Below are 21,862 nucleotides of genomic sequence, written 5' to 3' on the forward strand. Positions count from 1 at the left end.
ATCGAGCCCCGCATCGAGCCCCGCATCGAGCCCCGCATCGAGCCCCGCATCGGGCTCCCTGCTCTGCGGGAAGCCTGTTTCTCCCTCTCCCATTCCCCACCCCACCCCCGCTTGTGTTCCCTCTCTCGCTGTCTCTCTCTCTCTCTCTGTCAAATAAATAAATAAAATCTTTAAAAAAAATAAAATAAATTGAAATTAAAGGGGCACTTGGGTGGCTCAGTCGTGAGGCGTCCGCCCTCGGCTCAGGTCGTGGTCCCAGGGACCTGGGATGGAGCCCCGCATCGGGCTCCCTGCTCCGCGGGAAGGCTGCTTCTCCCTCTCCCTCTCCCCCTGCTTGTGTTCCCTCTCTCGCTGTGTCTCTCTCTCTCAAATAAATAAAATCTTAAAAAAAACAAAATAAATTGAAATTAAATGTTATCACTACACTTTGTATTCTGTGCTAAACTTTTGAATCCTTATATCCAAGGGTTTCCAGGAGTATTTTATTTCTAAAAGAAATGCTGTAGTAGAATTGTTCTACTAAAGGCAAATGTGCTTATGTTGTTTCATTTTCATAGCCATCAGTCAAATCCTGACTGAACAGATAGCTTTCATCTAGTAGTTGATGGTTGATGAATCAAGATTTTATGATTAAAATATTTCTTCCAAGTCAGCTTCAATTTATGGTGTGAAGGCAAAACGTATATGCTAAGATTTGAATATGTATTTGCCTTAGTGATTGTTTTTATAATTTTATAATTGTGTAACATATTTTCATTTTTCACTTTTTAATCTGTCAGAAAAATCTTTCTGAATTAGAAATAAACAAGTTCTGCTATTTCCAGAACACTTTAAAAGGCAAAATATGTTGGAAAAGTACAGTGTTAATAAAATCATTAATGTTCTACTTTTAGTAACTTTTACATTTTGGGAAACACATTTTACTTGTCTAAATGAGTCATAATATCAGTTGACAATGCACAGAAACAGAGACCTCTTCTTCTAGGCACTGTTATTAAAGCTGGGGTAGTTAACTCACTAAAACTTCACTGACAGTAGACCCACCCCACTAATTTATGTGAAAGGACTATCTTGTTGTAAGAACACATTCTGTAGTGATAGTTTGATAGCTGTTTTCTCCATAATAGTATGATATTAGAGTGACCTTTATATTTCTCAGATTAAGAAGGAAACAAAAAGAGAAAGCTTTAACACATTAGAAACAGCACAGGATTTCCATTTATTGAAGTGTCCAGGTTTAAAGCAGAACTTTGGTCTGTGTTTCTGTCATTTCCTTGAACAACCCTAGTCATTAAAACACAGACATCTTACTGTGAGACTGTGTTTTGAATCCAAGGAGATCTCCCTGCTCTTGGCAAAGATTTAGAGAGGCAGCTAGTTACAGTTTCTTCTATAATTAGGGCCTGTATAGAAGTAAATCCAAGATTCTTGCTCAGGAGGAAAAGCTAATAAGAAAAAATAAGTTGATAGTATACCACCTTATCCAGAAATCTGCTTATATCACATAAATAAGCCATTAAAATACCATGTGACAAAAGGGATTATTTTTTTCACAGAACTGCTAGCACTACAGAATTTTTTCTTGAATTTTTGCATAATGATTTTAGCTGGCAACTGGATGGAGAAATTATCATGAATTAATATTTTTCTGTGACACAAAATGCCTGTAAAACTTAACAGAGTTTTCAGGAAGATTTATCTGCACACAATAAGTTATAGTTGACTTCATTTATAATCTAAAAGAATTGTATAAGTTTTAGTCTATAAAATACAATGTTAACTCAATCTATTGAAACTGTTTTAGTTATATTTAGGTAGAAATAAATATAAACAGGAAGCCTACGGGAGCTATTAAATTAAGAATATGTAATCACAGTAGGTAAAAGTTATGTTGAAATATGTAAGTACATAAATCAAACTTTGACTTCTCTAAATTTCTTCTCAATGGCATATCCTGGTATGCATAATAAAATGAAAAGCTGAGCTTTGGTGGACATCTGTCAGAAAATACATCTTGGTTTCTTGATTCCATGTTATGGTTGACCAGAGTACTACACAGAGAATTACAACACCCAGAATAAAATTTATCACTTCCTGTATCATTTTCTTCTATTTGTGACATTTAAATGCAACTTAGAAGCAGATTAAAGGACCCTTCTGCTATCTGTAACCTAGAGCAAAGCTACTCTTTTTATCGTAACAGAAAGTGATGAAAATGATAAAGATAAGTAATGTACAAGAAATGTGGCTGGGACAATGACAGTGATAGTGTGAACAGAAAAGGAAATGTCATTCTTCTTTAGTAAATGCAAGACATAATCAAAGGATGGGTTTCTTTTCTGTTGTAGTGGTTCTATAGTTATTTGCAATTGGCTTTAAAGGCACCTTAGCTGAAGGTTTCACAAGAAAACATGTTTCTCGTTGTAAGAGTGAAATTCTTTAGCCATTAAACCCCTCTGATCACCTGGAAGTAATTATTTGATAATTTTTATAACTCAATATTTTCATACAGTGCAACTAGCATTTCACAAAATGCAAATAGCATTATTATAAAGCATAGTGATATGTTATTAGATAATTGAAACGGTCTTCCACTTCAGAAAGAAATTGTGTCATTTAATTTTTAAAAAAATTATTTTAGCAATGTCTGCATATTTGCAACCCTTAATCTACAAGACCAACTATTAGCTTAATTCTCAGTCTTTCTAAGTGGACACATAGTCACATGAATCAGAACTTTGAAATGCCCTTGAAAAAAATCTTGGCCTACTAATGATTCTCTGAGTGAAAAGTCCAGAAATTTATGCCTTAAAGTTTTAATCTGTCCTCACTAACTGGTAATATTTATTGAAAAAAATTTTCAAAAATCAAGTCCTTTAAAAACTTTATTGCATTATTATTAAGAAGGGAAGGAGGTATAAGTTCCTGGTACAGACAATTCTTCATAACACTGTTAATACGAATGAACCAAGGAGTGGACATTTATTTGGTTGTCTTTCTGTTATGATGGAGGATAGGAAAAAAGAGAGAGCAAGACTCCTGGACATCTTTTTTTATTTTTTTTAAAGATTTTATTTATTTATTTGACACATAGAGAGAGGGAGAGAGAGAGAGAGAGCGAGCACAAGCAGGGGGATCAGCAGGCAGAGAAGAGGGAGAAGCAGGCTCCCGCCTGAGCAGGGAGCCTGATGCAATGTGGGCCTTAGATCCCAGGACCCTGGGATCAGTACCTCAGCCTAAGGCAGGCGCTTAACTGACTGAGCCACTGAGGCGCCCCAAGACTCCTGGACATCTTAAATCCACAATCCAGATGGGTGGGAAAAGTGACAGTAAAAATCAGTGGCAGGAATGACAACAAGGTTTCCTTCTTTCTAAAAGTACTCATTCTGATTTGAGCCAACTTACTCTATCCTTACTTTGTTCTTATTTCTGTACTCCATTCTACCCTTTCTAATTCCCATCAGAGACCATGCTTCCCTTTGTTCAGCAAATCTCACATTAGTGCCCACCTGAAAGCCAACTCAGTGAGTTTGAAAAAAGATTCCCTTACAGTTTTCATGAACGTAAACTCCTTTACCCATTCATACATCTTTTCTGTTTAAAAGCACTAAGTTTAGACAGGGTAAAGCATGTGAAAGAAACCCAGAACCATATCCATCCAGACTTTGGACAGTGATTTCCAAATACAATTTCCCAAAAAGCATTCATTTATATCTCTGCTCAGAGTCAGAACATTTTAAAATGTGTCCAGTTGAAATCACTTTAAGAAGTTAATATATGCCATAGAGCCCTTTAAATTGAAAATATTTTTTTAAAAGAGAAAATATTCTGAAATTAATGAAATGACATGTTTCCTGTTACAAAACAAAAATATTTGGAAATCATACAATTAGAATATGAACACTGGTAAGGAACAATTTATATCTTTGAAAAATAATCTGGCATGAGGCAGTTATTAAGGAATTAAGCCATCCTCCATCTGACCTTAAGAATAATTTCCTCTTTTTTGTTAGAATTCATAATTGTGGACTCAAAATTTTTTCAGCAATTGAAGTAAACCTCCCACATTGAAAATCATCATTAAAACTCAAAAAACTACAATATAATTGTATATCACAATTCTATCTGCTTCCTCCATGTGCCCCAACATTTGTATGTTGGTATACTGAAAGGCTATGATCAGGGTCTACCTCTATTTTAGGAGAGAAAAGCATTAGTAACCCAAGTTCTTGTGTGATTCAGTGTCGGGTTCAATATATTATATTGCAATGTTGGATTTAGTCGATGTATCCAGAAAAATCACTCAGAACACGCTGACTTTCAAATTCCATTAGCTTTCTCTTTTTCTTATTTCAATTATGCTACACTCAGACTGCTGCACAACAGATCACAGGGGACTTGAGGTTGTATCCTGGGAAGTCCCAGTTTAGCAATCATTCACTTTAAAGTGGCTAGTATTCTTAGATTCTGCTTTTCTTATTTGGCTATAAACAAAAGGCACCATATAAACTCAAAATAAATGCTTTTAAAAAGTGTTTTGATGGGACGCCTGGGTGGCTCAGTCGGTTAAGCGTCTGCCTTTGGCTCAGGTCATGATCCCAGGGTCCTGGGATCGAGTCCCGCATCGGGCTCCTTGCTCTGCGGGGAGCCTGCTGCTCCCCCTGCTTGTGCACTCTCTCTCCCTCTTTCTCTGACAAATAAATAAATTTAAAAGAATAAAAAAAAGTGTTTTGATGTCACTATTCTGTTCTATTAGGTTATATATCCATGGTTGATTATAGATAGAATTCAGAAACCGAAATGGTACGGTTGTTAGTTCAGGTATTAATTTTACAAGAACACTGAATCTGTATAGCATATTATAAACTCATGGTGGCTTTAAATACATTTATATTATTTGATCATCACATGATGCAACGCTGTGAGATAGCCAGGGCAGATGTAATTATGTTTGATAGACAACAGAATCAGAATCATGAGTAATGATGCTATTGTGTTTTCCTCATTCATGCAAAATGGACTATACTAAAAATTCCATTTCTGAGAAAATGAAATGAATTTAATTAATCTATTACACTTTTTTTTAATTGACAGTGTGATATAATTCTTTTTGACTTGGTTATTCTCTTTTGAGTAGACACCAAATGCTGATGTGATTAGTCCAGTCCTTTTTCCCTCATTATCATCAGAGAAAACTAAAAGGTATTTAGTTCTTTAGTTAACAACCTACATTCCAATGAGTCATTTACCAAATGGAGACAATATTCATATCCTCTTTGCTTCAAACACTTTTTTCCTCTGGTTACTAATACTGGAATTAAATCAGCCATTTATCTTAGCATGTTGAGTTACGTATTCATCATTTAGTACATACTCAGTTACTACACACACACAAAAATACATTGAACCATTTAGACCCCTAAAGGGATTGCAAATATGATCTAATGATTTATGAATATTGGCATTGTAAATTCTATGCAAATCATATGTAAAACTAAGAGAAATCAAGTGATGAATGATAGAACTGTCCAACTAGGCTTCATCAATCAAACTTATCTATCAGAATGAATGTTGGTAAGATACTTTACTCTGAAGGTGAAGATGTATTCTCGTATTTTCAAAAATTCTCTAACATTGATTAATCTGAAATATTATCTGTAACATTGATTAATTGGTAGAGGGTTTTTAAAAAGCATTTTGACAGATAGTTTCAGTATAATTAAGCATACTGTTCATTTCCAAACTGATATCCTGGGAAATAACAGCATTATGGAAATTGCACTATGTAATCCATGCAGCAACTGGCTTCTCTTATCTAAATATAATTACTTCTCATTGGGATTAATTTATTGTGAGAAAAAATCTTTAATCATTAAGGAATTCCAGTGTAATTAAGTTTATGTGCTTTTCTTTCACTAGCAAAACTTAGAGATTCTAACTTTGAGAATTGTATGTCTTCTAACTTTGTAGTCAGGAGGATTTTTTAATACTCATCTAGATAACCAAATATCTTCCTTTAAAAAGCAGTGCTTGAAAATTTAGAATTCTAACACCTATTAAATATATTTTTTCTTTTACTTAACATTTTATAAGATTAATGTTTCCTATTGGGGGTGACTTTTTATGTATCAGGAAATACTGTATTGACAACACATGGACCTATTTATGAGGTGCATGTATTAACATTATATTTTGATTTGTGTATATATAGAAACTGAAAATGATTTCTGATTGTATTTATTGATTGACCTGCTCTGGTTTGTGTTAATAATACATGGCTGTTTTGTGTAAACTTCCTCCACCTCTTCCATTAGTCAATTGTGGGATTGCTTTCTGATTTAGATGAAGGATGAGGTAAAACCACAGTTTCCATTGTTTAATAGATTAACAAAGTGAGCATTTTGTTATTAAACTTGAAGTATCTTTTTATATTTTAATTTCTAATCCATCACAAATTAATGTTCTCTGTGTTAAAAGGAAATGATTTGTCTTTCCTTACTAATATATTCAAAATGCTACCACATTCATGTTGTATCTTATTATTCATCAGACTTTTTAATAACTAGTGCAAAGTTCTGAGTAAAATCATTAAAGCGTTTGAGTGGCAATGCTTTCTTTAAATAACTAAAGCTTATTCCAGGGAGTTTTATAAAACGTAGTTTTGTTTTGGTTTCTCCTGAAATTATTAGTTGAGCATATTGTTTATTACACATAAGTAGACAATTTTTGTGGTATTAAAAAATACTCATATGGGACACAGACAATATAAAGATGTCCTAACAGACACAAACAGAAATATTGATTCATTATGGAAGCATATTTAAGTTCATTCATAGTGAAATCATATGTAAATTCATTAAATTTAACGGACTTCGAAGTTATTTTGATAACATGTTAGCATTAATGTTTCCTGTTTTGCATTTTTACCATTTCTTCTTTAAACCTATAATTACTTTGTCTAAAATTATTATCAATATTTTGAATATTGATCTATCATTATAAATAAACACAGTTAAAAAAGCCAGAGAAGCTTTTATTCCTTAACTTTTCCCGTGATTGCTTTCCCTTTTCCATTTCCTTCTTTTTCTCTTATACTCCTGTCATGAAAATAAAGAGTCCTGTGTTTTAAACATGTTGATATCGTTATATCAACAACAACAGACAATGTTAATTTGACAGAGGCAAATAGAAATAATTTATTTCTTTTAACTGCATTTGTGTGTTTGTGTTTTCTTCTAGTCAATCTACTGGATTCAAAAACAATTCAAGGGGAGTTGGGATGGATCTCTTACCCATCACATGGGGTGAGTGTGGTAAACTATTGAAAGGAAACATTATTCTGTCCATTGTCTCATAGAGAACAGAAGGAATTGCTGGTATGTTCTCTAAAATGAACCCCTCTACTTCTGGTGATGTATTATGTTTATCAGGACATTCAGTACATGTACTAAGAGAGCCAGATATTTGTGTCCAATGGAACTATTAAAATTTTTGAAGTTTTATTTTTTCAATTGCTTGATGACACTAATTAAGCTTTTTAATTATTACTGGCATCATGTAGATGGTCTGAGTGTGACCATCTAACATTTTTTTGTGATATGATCAGAAGAGGTGAATAGAGAAGACATTTCAAATTTCAAGTAATGTAGAAAGTGTGTATTTGGACACCTGCAGAGTTGTAGCATTAAAAGCAGCCTTGGTGACCATTGCAAGTAGGATATATTTGTCAACTGTATAAACCCTTAATTTCTTTATTTGTCTTTATTTCTTAATTTCTTCACATTGCCTTAATTTCTTCACTTAAAATGTCTGCAGCATATCTAGGTCAGTTTAAGCCTGGGGAATTTTATTTAGAAAAAAAAAATTGACTACCTTTACATTTTTAACTCTTTATATGCCCTTAGTACTTTACCAAGCCAGACACAGATTACTAAAGTGTATAGTATATTTGTGATACAAATGTTTCTGGTAAGATTCTGTGTGAGAATTTTTTTTTTCTTTTGGGAAAAAAGAGGAGTATACACATTTGGAAAGTTCTTATTCTTACAAAATTGTGTAATAAGTGCGTAAACATACTTTGTTTCCAAGTATAGCCTGTGGAAAATGCAAAATGCTATTTTGAGATATCTGTGATAGGAACAAATTTGTGTATTTCTTTTCCTTCTACTCTCATCCTCTTTTTAAAGAGGTTATAATTACTTCCACTTAGTGCTGGTATTCAGTCTTTAGATTTTTTGCCTAAACATACTGATTTTTACGGTACTACCAGCTTCTTCTTCAACCAGGGATGTTTTACATCAGGGATACTTCATCTATCTGTCATCTTTGACTCTGCTTCTCTTCCTGGTACACCTTGACATTGACACAATGCCAAAACCTATCACATAATCAGGACTTGGTTAGTTGCTTTGGAGGGGAGAGTATGAAGTGAGCCAGGATTTGGTTTTCCCATAGGTGTGAAAGGAATCAAATGATTAGGATAAAAGCACATCCTGGGTAGTCATAAAGAGTGAATCAAAACTCCAGATTGAGCTGAAAACTCATTTAAAACTAATCATCCTAAAGTCAAGTCTGATTTTAATTCTGATTTTAGAAATTTGCGTTTTTCATTATTTCTTCAGATCATCTGCTATAGAAACTTGCTGCCTAAGGATATATGAAAAGCAAAAATCACAGTGACATTTTACTAATAGGTATATGCTTTAAAAAATCAACAAGAAATTAACTTGTATTTCAAAGCAACAATCTGTTTCATGATTTCCTTTGAAGAAGGTATAAGGAAAACATATTTCTATATATTAAGGCATTTGGGGAGAATATCGTATAAATGACTTCATTTTGCCATGTTAATATTACAAATTTTGTGGTGAAACAAAGTTGACACTTCTGCTTCTAGAGATATGTTGGGGGTGGGGAGGAGTGTTCTAGAACTCTACTATACAAGGTGTGGTACATGCACCAACAAGCAATATCAATCCCCCAGAGATGTTTTGATATGCAGACTCTCAGGACCTGCCCCAGACTTTCTGCCTCAGAATCTGCATCTTAACATGGTCCCCAGGGAATTGCTGAGAACATTAAATTTAAGAAACACTACTTAGGATAACTCACCTCTTGGCTTTTCCCGTCTCTTGCCCAATATCCTACCTCAGTTTTTGTCTACAAACTCTTATGGTTTTATCAGCGAACAATTTTCAGTTTCTCGTTTGGCTTTCTGTTGCCTCAGAGAGCCATCCTCATGAGCGCGGGCTTCCTCCTCATTGCTTTCCTGGTGCATCTCCCTGCAGCTGTGTCTTTCCTCTTTCTGATGCATTAAATAGCCTACAACACCTGGCCAAGTTTTCTGAGTTATCGTTAAAACTTGCAAGGAGAAAACAAAAATCTCCCCAACAGGTCATGATATTTATAATATCCCAAGACCCCAAAGCAAAAAAAAAAAAAAAAAAAAAAAAAGAGAGAGATAGGTGAATTATTGTCCTGTGTTGCTGTATAGTATGTTTTTCCTTTAGTCGTATATTGTGTTAACCATAGTGTCCATGAGGAAATAAGTAGCATAATTTGGAAAATGTTCAATTAATATTCATTTCTTTCTGACAAACTGATGAAATTCTTGAGTAAAAGCACTGCATAGTCAATTAAGCGTTGGCATTTAACATCCTCTCTTTTACAGTTGCTTATGCTTTTAGATTTATTAATATTTTTATTGCCTAATCGTTGCCATTTTCAATATGACAAAAATAGATTACTTTTGTGATTGTTTTGTTTTTAAAGGAAATGGTTAAAAATATTGTGATATTTTTGCTACAGCTTTTCTGTAAAAATGACATGTAATAGCTGGAAACAATTTTGAACTTGTTATTGTTTTAATTGATTAACTCTAATAAAAGCAGTGCATTTGTTTGTAGGTTAACTAAAATATGAATATAAACTTTGAAGAAAAATTGTAATAATGTCATAACATACTGAATAATTGAAATTCCTGCTTTGTGTATGTGAGAGAATATTTAAGTTTTACTCTCTTAGCATATTTCAACTATTCAGTACAGTGTTATCAACTATACTCACTGTATTTTACATTCTAGCCACAGAGCTTATTCACCTTACAATGAAAGTTTTTACCTTTTACCTACTTCTCCCTATTTCTCCTACCTTCCAGTCCCTGACACCCACTTTTCTGCTGTTTCTATGGGTTTGACTTTTTTTTTAATTCCATGAAATACTGATATCATGCAATATTTATCTTTCTCTGCCTGATTTATTTCACGTAACATAATGCCCTCAAGGCCCATGCATGTTGTTGGAAATAGCAGGGGAAACTCTACTCTTTTGATTTAGGGCAATGGTTTTCAGTGTGATGGGAGAGGTGGGTAGGGAGGGAGGCAATTTTGAATTGGCTCCATGGAGATATTTGAAAATATCTGGAGATAATGTTGTTGTCAAAAATGGTAAGGAAGGACACTGCTGGCTTCTAGTATGGAAGATCAGGGGTACTACTGAACATCTTGCCATGCATGAACAGGGCATCCTCCCACGACAAAGAATGATCAGGTCCAAAATGACAGTGCCCAGGTTGAGAAACCCTTACTTAGGGGATGAATAATGGTGCTCCATCAGGGGTGGGAGACTGCCCGCAGCTGCTCTAAGTCTCAACCCTACTCCCACCCAAATTCAAAATCTTTTGCAATATGAATTTTTTTTAAAAAATGGTTATATACCAGAGCTATATAAAATTAATATATTTGGGGGGAAAGGCCCAAGGATGACTCATTCCTTCATGTATGTTCTTTCCTATTTTTGTTCCCCCTTTTCCCCAAAGATGTATCCATGCATAAAACCTTATAATTAACCTATGTAATTTTCTTGGGAGGAGTATTTCTATCTCTATTTTTAAATGGTGCTTCAAATCTTAGAGGAAACCTGGTAGGAAAGTATGGTACTATACCATTAGGCCTGGAAAAAATTCTCCAAATGAGTAGCTGGGAGGAAATTTAATGAGACTTTTGTTTTCTCTGATTTTTTTTTAAGATCTGTTTATTTATTTAGATTTTTTTTCCTTAAAGATTTTCTTAGACATTTATTGGTGCCTTACTTATGATAATGTATAATCATAATAAATGATATTTATTTATTTTAGAGAAAGAGAGAGAGAAAGGGCAAGTGAGCGTGTGGAGGTGGGGAAGAGGGTGAGAATCTTCAAGCAGACTCCCGGCTGTGTGTGGAGCCCAAGGCAGAGCTTGATCTCATGACCCATGAGGTCATGACCTGAGCTGAAACCAAGAGTCAGATGCTTAACCAACTGAGCCACCCAGGCACCCCTCTAAATGAATTTCTTGAAAATAATACTCAAAGTTTATAAACTGAAATTATCAGGGGGGGCTATGAACATTATTTTTTAATAAGAGTTTTATTGGTCATGGATAATTTTTGGCACTAAGTTTGTTCACTTTAGTAAAGCAGACATAGCAATGACATTTGCTGTCTTTATGAACTGTGAATTATAATGTTCGAATTTTGGGCATAATTAATTTCAGAAATTTTAGTAATCAGGTTAAATACTTGATTTAGAGGACAATCAACATGTGTAAAAGCCCATTTATATTTTTATTACCACTTTGAAAGAGTATTTTGCTTAAATGTGACTAGTATTTAAATTTATTGATTGATAATGCCATCTACCACATAAGGTTTCTTAGTATATGTATTATTATAGAAGAGGGATCAGAGGGAGGTAAAGCTGTATAATTAGGATAGTATTTATATGCTGACCAAATAGTACAAAGGAATTCTGAGCCTCAGTTCACTTAAGTACAGAAGCTCAGATAAGGAGAAGAGCATGAGGAGAGAGTTGGGGAAGTGCAGAAGAAGCACAGCCTGAAATGAGTGATTCATGTAAATTAGCGGATGATAGAAAGAAGTCTCAAAATTAGTAATTGTGGCGCTTTTTCTATTTTCTACCTTCCTCTTTTTTCAACTTCTTTAGAAATTTTTGTTTCCTTAAAGATTTCCTTAGACATTTATTGGTGCCTCACTTATGATAAACAAACAAAAACAAACAAAACAAAAACAAAATTATCTTTTGGCAAAAAGGCCCTGTTGGTTGCCCACCCAACATCTGTTTCCTGGCTTTTTCTTGAGACTGGTGCACCTATATTAAGTTTTCACCTTCTGATGTGTTCCTGGAAAACGGCTCCTCTGCAACTCTGGGAGGGGAATGTTGACATCTGAGAGCTAATAATGAGCATCGTCATTTTGCCAGTGATTGGTGTAGGCAAGAATAAGTAAAGCCAATGAGGCTGGAGCAGAATTCCAGTGACTTCTGGGAAATTTTTCCTTCTAATAACAAGACATGGGGAGAGGCTAAGTACTTTGTGCCTCTGCGCTTGCCCTGCAAGGGCCCAGTGTCCTTGTCTGGAGAAGCTGCCCTCCCTTCATGACCAGAAAAGTGGAACCCAGTGAACATTAGAGAAATTGTCCTGGAGCCCTGACATGGCAGAACCACTGAGTTATGTAAAAGAATTTTCCTTGTTTAGACCACTCTTCTTAGTATTTCTCATACTTTCAAACTAAAGGCATTCTGATAGAATACAATGTTTAATTTTCTGACCTAATATCTTAATTTCTAAATAGAAGCTACAGCAATGCATAATTTATGTTATTTTGTGAATTGTATTATGTTATTTCTATTTCCCCAGGTTATCCTTTTTAGTGCTTGCGTATGATGTTAAAGATCATATGTAGAGTAGTAAAATAGGATAAGCACATTGTTTAGTATCAGACACCTGCATTTGAAACCTGGCTTTGCCATTTATTGCTGTATGATCTGACATAGGGCCAATTAACTTTCATTGACATTTGTCCTCACTTTTTAAAAAGGAATAATAAAAATTTCTATGTCACAGCACTTTGGAGTAAATGATATTTGCGCAAATGAGATATTTCTATGTATCTGTCTATGACAAAATATATGTGATAATGCATGGGAAAGAACTATACAAATATAATTTCTTATTCTTAAATAAATTTGAGGATCTCCCCTTCGAATCTTAACTCTCAGACTATACGTGGTATCTTGGATTTGGATTTAGGAGAAGGAAAATTGATAGTACTGCCTGATATTTCTTCTCTGTTAAGAGCCCAGACATGGCCTTTGACATCACATCGTTGTTATGCTATTGAATCTGTGCAGACTAAAGTGCGCATATAGTCTTGGCATTATATTTTGAATCGAAAGAGTCAAAATGTGGGTGAATGAGTCAAAAGTTGGGTGTCCACTTTAATTTATTTCAAACTTTTAAGTGATAAGACTTTTCTCAAAATTTTAATATTTCTCCTTCAGGGAGACTTTCTGACTCTTTTACATGCCACTCTCCTGTCACCCCTTCCCCGTACCCACCCACACCCCCCAGGTTAGCACAGAACACTGTTAAGCTCAATTTCCGTGTTCTCTGTTGTACCTCCACAGCTTGTAATTCTACATTAATGCAGTTATTTCACTGATACTTATTTCAGCCAGGAAGCTGAAAACTCCATAAAGCCAGTTTCCATTGTGAAACTCCCTCTTTTATTCTCCACATTTTGAGTCCTTGGGTTAATTGTCCATAAATTAAAATTGTCTGAATGAATGAAAAATAAAAGCTTCCAAGACAAGAAAGGATAACTAATTTGACATTCTGTATTTGTTGAAAAAGTTTTGATTATTTCCAATCTGTTATTTCAAATGGTGTCTATTAATGCTTCCATTCTCTTTTTAATGGCATAAATGTAAGTGAAGTTATAATATATACATATACCATATGTACTATAAATATATAATATATAAATATCTATGTTTATATTGCATATGATATGCTGTTTTTTGCACTAGCAGGGCTATTTAGTTAAATATATTTAGAAAGTACTATCAGCCCATGAATTGGAAGTTAACTGAAAAAAAAAAATTAACTAGGGGCACCTGGGTGGTTCAGTCCATTAAACATCTGACTCTTGATTTCAGCTCAAGTCATGATCTCAGAGTCCTGAGATGGAGCCCTGTGTAGGGCTCCCCGATCAGGGAGAGTCTGCTTGTCCCTCTCCTCCCCCCCGCTTCTGCTCTCTCTCTCTCTCTCTCTCTCTCTCTCTCTCTGAAATAAATAAATAAATAAATAAAATCTTAAACAAAAAAGAAAACTAGCTAAAGACAGTTCTATATTGAAATTTATCTTGGTTGTTGTTTAAAGGGAAAAAGCCAGAATCCTGCAAATAAATTCCATTTAACTAAAAGTAGAAATATTTAGACTTGAATGAATTGTGGAGAGGAGTGAGAATAATAAAAATACTCTCTAAAACAAGTCATTGCTTTCCTAGTCTCCAGTTCACTGAAATTTGCCTTCAGTGTTGGAATTACTGCAGTTTTTGAAGTCTGCATTCTAAGTCTTACCTACTAGATCTCTAGCTTTCACTTTGTGAATGTTATCTAAAAAGCAGGAAGAATATTTTGACAACTGGGTGTCAACAATAACCACCTGGGATTACCACCTTTATGAATCACAGTCTAAATTCTGCTTCATATGCTGAGTAGTCGATCCAGGAAAATCAAATTTTTGACACGTGTGATATGTGATTCTGGGTCATTTGAAGTTTTTCTGCCTGGAATGAACAATGCTACATATTTTAAATATGTCACTTTCACCTATTGTGCTGACCTTTCAAGGAAAGATGTCTGATCAAATTAGGAAAACATAGCAAAGTTTTACAGTTTTTTCTTTCTCACCTTTCCTTGAAACAAAATACACCAAAATAGAAGGGGAAATGTGGGTAAGTGGTAGAAATCAGCAAAGATAGAATTTATTTCAGCAACATTTAATTTATAAAAATTAAAATATTAACTTGTATTTGTTTTTTTAAATTTTTTTATTGTTGTGTTAATCACCACATTACATCATTAGTTTTTGATGTAGTGTTCCATGATTCATTATTTGTGCATAACACCCAGGGCTCCACCCAGAACATGCCCTATTTAATACCCATCACCAGGCTAACCCATACCCCCACCCGCCTCCCCTCTAGAACCCTCAGTTTGTTTTTTCAGGGTCCATCGTCTCTCATGGTTTGTCGCCCCGTCTGACTTACTCCCCTTCATTCTTCCCCTCCTGCTATCTTCTTCTTTTGCTTTTTTCTTAACATATGTTGCATTATTTGGTTCAGAAGTACAGGTCTGTGATTCAACAGACTTACACAATTCACAGCACTCACAATAGCACATACGTACCCCAATGTCTATCACCCAGCCACCCCATCCCTCCCACCCCCCACCACTCCAGCAACACTCAGTTTCCTGAGATTAAGAATTCCTTATATCAGTGAAGTCATATGATACATGTCTTTCTCTGATTGACTTATTTCACTCAGCATAACACCCTCCAGTACCATCCACGTTGTTGCAAATGGCAAGATCTCATTCCTTTTGATGGCTGCATAATATTCCATTGTGTATAAATACCACTTCTTCTTTAGCCATTCATCTGTCAATGGACATCTTGGCTCTTTCCACAGTTTGACTATTGTGGACATTGCTGCTATAAACATTGGGGTGCACATACCCCTTCAGATCCCTACATTTGTATCTTTGGGGTAAATACCCAGTAGTGCAATTGCTGGATCGTATGGTAGCTCTATTTTCAACTGTTTGAGGAACCTCCATACTGTTTTCCAGAGCGGTTGCACCAGCTTGCATTCCCACCAACAGTGTAGGAGGGTTCCCCTTTCTCCGCATCCTCGCCAACATCTGTCGTTTCCTGACTTGTTAATTTTAGCCATTCTGACTGGTGTGAGGTGGTATCTCATTGAGGTTTTGATTTGGATTTCCCTGATGCCAAGCTTTGTTGAGTACTTTTTCATGTGTCTGTTGGCCATTTGGATGTCTTCTTTGGAAAAATGTCTGTTCATGTCTTCTGCCCATTTCTTGATCGGATTATTTGTTCTTTGGGTGTTGAGTTTGATAAGTTCTTTATAGATTTTGGATACTAGCCCTTTATCTGATATGTCATTTGCAAATATTTTCTCCCATTCTGTCGGTTGCCTTTTGGTTTTGTGGACTGTTTCTTTTGTTCTGTAAAAGCTTTTTATCTTGGTGAAATCCCAATAGTTCATTTTTGTCCTTGCTTCCCTTGCCTTTGGCGATGTTTCTAGGAAGAAGTTGCTGCGGCTGAGGTCGAAGAGGTTGCTGCCTTTGTTCTCCTTTAGGATTTTGATGGACTCCTGTCTCACATTTAGGTCTTTCAACCATTTGGAGTCTATTTTTGTGTGTGGTGTAAGGAAATGGTCCAGTTTCATTCTTCTGCATATGGCTGTCCAATTTTCCCAACACGATTTGTTGAAGAGACTGTCTTTATTCCATTGGACATTCTTTCCTGCTTTGTCAAAGATGAGTTGACCATAGAGTTGAGGGTCCATTTCTGGGCTCTCGATTCTGTTCCATTGATCTATGTGTCTGTTTTTGTGCCAGTACCATACTGTCTTGATGATGACAGCTTTGTAATAGAGCTGGAAGTCCAGAATTGTGATGCCGCCAGCTTTGCTTTTCTTTTTCAACATTCCTCTGGCTCTACGGGGTCTCTTCTGGTTCCATACAAATTTTAGGATTATTTGTTCCATTTCTTTGAAAAAAGTGGTTGGTATTTTGACGGGGATTGCATTGAATGTGTAGATTGATCTAGGTAGCATTGGTATCTTCACAATGTTTGTTCTTCCAATCCATGAGCATGGAACGTTTATCCATTTCTTCGTGTCTTCTTCAATTTCTTTCATGAGTATTTTATAGTTTTCTGAGTACAGATCCTTTGCCTCTTTGGTTAAATTTATTCCTAGGTATCTTATGGTTTTGGGTGCAATTATAAATGGGATCGACTCCTTGATTTGTCTCTCCTCTGTCTTGTTGTTGGTGTATAGGAATGCCACTGATTTCTTTCTTTTTTTTTTTTTAAGATTTTATTTATTTATTCATGAGAGCCAGAGAGAGAGAGAGAGAGGCAGAGGGAGAAGCAGACTCCCAAGGAGCAGGGAGCCCAATGCGGGACTCGATCCCAGGACCCTGGGATCATGGCCTGAGCCGAAGGCAGACGCTTAAAAATCTGAGCCACCCAGGTGCCCCGGAATGCCACTGATTTCTGTGCATTGATTTTATATCCTGCTACTTTACTGAATTCCTGTATGAGTTCTAGCAGTTTTGGGGTGGAGTCTTTTGGGTTTTCCACATACAGTATCATATCATCTGCGAAGAGTGAGAGTTTGACTTCCTGTTTGCCGATTTGGATGCCTTTGATTTCTTTTTGTTGTCTGATTGCTGTGGCTAGGACTTCTAATACTATGTTGAATAGCAGTGGTGAGAGTGGACATCCCTGCCGCATTCCTGACCTTAGGGGAAAAGCTCTCAGCTTTTCCCCATTGAGAATGATATTTGCTGTAGGTTTTTCATAGATGGCTTTTATGATATTGAGGTATGTACCCTCTATCCCTATACTCTGAAGAGTTTTGATCAAGAAAGGATGTTGTACTTTGTCAAATGCTGTTTCTGCATCTATTGAGAGGATCATATGATTCTTGTTCTTTCTTTTGTTAATGTATTGTATCACGTTGATTGATTTGCGGATGTTGAACCAACCTTGCAGCCCAGGGATAAATCCCACTTGGTCATGGTGAATAATCCTTTTAATGTACTGTTGGATCCTATTGGCTAGTATTTTGGTGAGAATTTTTGCATCCATGTTCATCAGGGATATTGGTCTGTAATTCTCCTTCTTGATGGGGTCTTTGTCTGGTTTTGGGATCAAAGTAATGGTCGCCTCATAAAATGAGTTTGGAAGTTTTCCTTCCATTTCTATTTTTTGGAACAGTTTCAGGAGAATAGGTATTAATTCTTCTTTAAATGTCTGATAGAATTCCCCTGGGAAGCCATCTGGCCCTGGGCTCTTGTTTGTTGAGAGATTTTTGATGACTGCTTCAATTTCCTTAGTGGTTGTAGGTCTGTTCAGGTTTTCTATTTCTTCCTGGTTCAATTTTGGTAGTTGATACACCTCTAGGAATGCACACATTTCTTCCAGGTTATCTAATTTGCTGGCATAGAGTTGCTCATAATATGTTCCTATAATTGTATTTCTTTGGTGTTGGTTGTGATTTCTCCTCTTTCATTCATGAGTTTGTTGACTTGGGTCATTTCTCTTTTCTTTTTGATAAGTCTGGCCAGGGGTTATCCATCTTGTTAATTCTTTCAAAGAACCAGCTCCTAGTTTCGTTGATCTGTTCTACTGTTCTTTTGGTTTCTATTTCATTGATTTCTGCTCTGATCTTTATTATTTTTCTTCTCCTGCTGGGTTTAGGCTTTATTTGCTGTTTTTTCTCCAGCTCCTTTAGGTGTAGGGTTAGGTTGTGTATTTGAGACCTTTCTTGTTTCTTGAGAAAGGCTTGTATTGCTATATACTTTCCTCTCAGGACTGCCTTTGCTGTATCCCAAAGATTTTGAACAGTTATGTTTTTATTTTCATTGGTTTCCATGAATTTTTTTTAATTCTTCTTTAATTTCCTGGTTGACCTATTCATTCTTTAGTAGGATGCTCTTTAGCCTCCATGTATTTGAGTTCTTTCCGACTTTCCTCTTGTGATTGAGTTCTAGTTTCAAAGCATTGTGGTCTGAAAATATGCAGGGAATGATCCCAATCTTTTGGTACCGGTTGAGACCTGATTTGTGACCTAGGATGTGATCAATTTTGGAGAATGTTCCATGGGCACTAGAGAAGAATGTGTATTCCGTTGCTTTGGGATGGAATGTTCTGAATATATCTGTGAAGTCCATTTGGTCCAGTGTGTCATTTAAAGTCTTTATTTCCTTGTTGATATTTTGCTTAGATGATCTGTCCATTTCAGTCAGGGGGGTGTTAACGTCCCCCAATATTATTGTATTATTTTCAATGTGTTTCTTCGCTTTTATTATTAATTGCCTTATAAAATTGGCTGCTCCCATGTTAGGGACATAGATATTTACGATTGTTAGATCTTCTTGTTGGATAGACCCTTTAAGTAGGATATAGTGTCCTTCTTCATCTATTATTACAGTCTTTTTTTAAAATCTAATTTGTCTGATATAGGATTGCCACCCCAGCTTTCTTTTGGTGTCCATTAGCATGGTAAATTGTTTCCCACCCCCTCCCTTTCAATGTGGGGGTGTCTTTGGGTCTCAAATGAGTCTCTTGCAGACAGCATATTGATGGGTCTTGTTTTTTAATCCAATCTGATAGCCTGTGCCTTTTGATTGGGGCATTTAGCCCATTTACATTCAGGGTAACTTTTGAAAGGTATGAATCCAGTGCCATTGCATTGTCTGTAGGTGACTGTTACTGTACATTGTCTGTGTTCCTTTCTGATCTCTGCTGCTTTTAGGCTCTCTCTTTGCTTAGAGGACCCCTTTCAATATTTCTTGTAGGGCTGGTTTCGTGTTTGCAAATTCCTTTAGTTTTTGTTTGTCCTGGTAGCTTTTTATGTCTCCTTCTATTTTCAATGACAGCCTAGCTGGATATAGTATTCTTGGCTGCATATTTTTCTCGCCTAGTGCTCTGAAAATCTCATGCCAGTCCTTTCTGGCCTGCCAGGTCTTTGTGGATAGGTCTGTTGCCAATCTAATATTTCTACCATTATAGGTTACATATCTCTTCTCCCGAGCTGCTTTCAGGATTTTCTCTTTGTCTCTGAAACTCGTAAGTTTTACTATTAGATGTCAGGTTGTTGACCAATTTTAATTGATTTTGAGAGGGGTTCTCTGTGCCTCCTGGATTTTGATGTCTGTTTCCTTCCTCACATTAGGGAAGTTCTCTGCTATTATTTGCTCCAATATACCTTCTGCCCCTCTCTCTCTTTCTTCTTCTTCTGGGATCCCAATTATTCTAATGTTGTTTTGTCTTATCGTATCACTTATCTCTCGAATTCTGCCGTCATGATATTGTAGTTGTTTATCTCTCTTTTTCTCAGCCTCTTTATTTTCCATCATTTGGTCTTCTATATCGCTGATTCTCTCTTCTGCCTCATTTATCCTAGCAGTTAGTGCCCCCATTTTTGATTGCACCTCATTAATAGCCTGTTTGATTTCAACTTGGTTAGATTTTAGTTCTTTTATTTCTCCAAAAAGGGTTTCTCTAATAATTGCCATGCTTTTTTCAAGCCCAGCTAGTATCTTTAAAGTCATGATTCTGAACTCTAGGTCCGACATCGTACTAATGTCCGTATTGAGTAGGTCCCTAGCAGACGGTACTACCTCTTGTTGTTTTTGCTGAGGTGATTTTTTTCGTCTTGTCATTTTGTCCAGAGGAGAATAGATGAATGAGAGAACAAAATGCTAACAGGTTAACAACGTCCCCAGCAAATATACTCTATACAAATCAGAAAAGACCTGAAACCAGGGGAAAAGAAAGGGAAAGAAAGAAAAAAGAAAAATTAAAAAAAAAAAAGATAACAACAAAAACAGAACAATACAGAAAAAACAAAATATGATCAAATATGATCAGGCTAGTGCATAGATCAGTGCCACACACTAGATTTTGGGCGTATTTTGGTCTGTTAGAAAAAAGTGCCTCCTAAAATTTTAAAGGAAGAAAGACTTATATATGTATAAAACAAGGGTTGATACAATGAAGGGATGGAGGATGACTGTAAAGATGAAAAGTAGAAAAGATTTTATAAAAGGAATTGAAAAGAAGTTGTTTGAAAAAAGAAAGAAGATTAAAAAAAAAAAGAAAAAAGAAAGGGAGAGAATGTGATCAGGCAGGAGACTAGAACAAAGCCATACACTAGTGAGTTACAGAATATTTTGATCTTTTAGAAGAAACTGTATCTTAAAATTTTAAAGAGAGAACAACTTATATATATATGCCAAAAATAAGGGTAACTACTATGAAGGGATAAAATATGACTCTAAAAATGAAAAATAAAAAATGTTTTTTTAAAAAAGGGATCGATAAGATGTTGGTTGAAAAACGGAAAAAGAAAAATTAAAAAAAAAACAGTTAAAAAAATTAACTTTGAAAAACTAATGAATCATGGTAAAAAAGCCATGAATTCTATGTGCAGTATTCCCCTAGCGCTTTTGTTCTCCCGCTCTCTTTGATCCGTAAACTTGGTCTTGGTTTGCTGGCTGTTCGTGCTGATCTTCTGGGGGAGGGGCCTGTTGTCGTGGTTCCCAAATATCTTTGCCGGAGGTGGAATTGCCCCACCCTTGTCGGTCCGGGCTAAGCAAGCTGCTCGGGTTTGCTCTCAGGAGCTTTTGTTCCCTGCAAGCTCTTGGCACAGCTTTGGAGGACCAGGGTGAAAATGGTGGCCTCCCAATCTCCGCCCAGAGGAGCTGAGAACTCGGGGCCCGCTCCTCAGTGCGCCCCCAGAGAAAAGCAGTCACTCCCATCTCCCTGGTCTCCTGCCGCACTGCGTGCTCACCCGGCCTGTGACCGAGCGTTTCTATCTCTGGCACCCGACCCCGTGTGGAGTCTCCAAACCCAGCAGATCCCTGCGGTGCACTCCTGTACCGCTCCTCCCAGGGGAGGAAGGGGAGTCTCCCCGGCTCTGCCGCTTGTTGGGTCCCTGCTGGAGGAGCAGTGGCCCGACTGGGCCACGGATCACAGTTTATGGCAACCCCGAGCTGAGAGCCCGCCCCTCGGCTCCGTCTCTGCAGCCGGCTTCCCCGCTCTGATACCTGGGAGCTCTGGCGCACTCAGGCACCCCCGGTTTTTCTGTGACCCCACGGGTCCTGAGACCACACTGTCCCGTGAGGGTTCCACCCCCCGCTTAGCCACTGGAGCGACGTCCCTCAGCGGAGCCAACTTCTAAAAGTTCCGATTTTGTGCTCCGC

At 36.5% G+C, this 21,862-nt stretch overlaps 1 protein-coding gene across 3 annotated transcripts in view; it reads left to right on the forward strand.

Moving 5' to 3' along the window:
- EPHA3 (EPH receptor A3) overlaps nucleotides 1-21,862 on the forward strand; it is a 378,828-nt gene that overhangs the window by 11,565 nt on the left and 345,401 nt on the right. For all 3 annotated transcript variants that reach the window (XM_025868405.2, XM_073892253.1, XM_073892247.1), the window contains exon 2: nucleotides 7,240-7,304. In XM_025868405.2, the coding sequence (XP_025724190.1) occupies nucleotides 7,240-7,304 (65 nt within the window). The remainder of the gene's footprint in view (nucleotides 1-7,239; nucleotides 7,305-21,862) is intronic.

This window comes from Callorhinus ursinus, unplaced genomic scaffold (assembly GCF_003265705.2).
Source record: "Callorhinus ursinus isolate GAN/ISIS: 27379988/994484 unplaced genomic scaffold, GSC_fseal_2.0 scaffold1, whole genome shotgun sequence".
Lineage (NCBI taxonomy): Eukaryota > Metazoa > Chordata > Mammalia > Carnivora > Otariidae > Callorhinus > Callorhinus ursinus.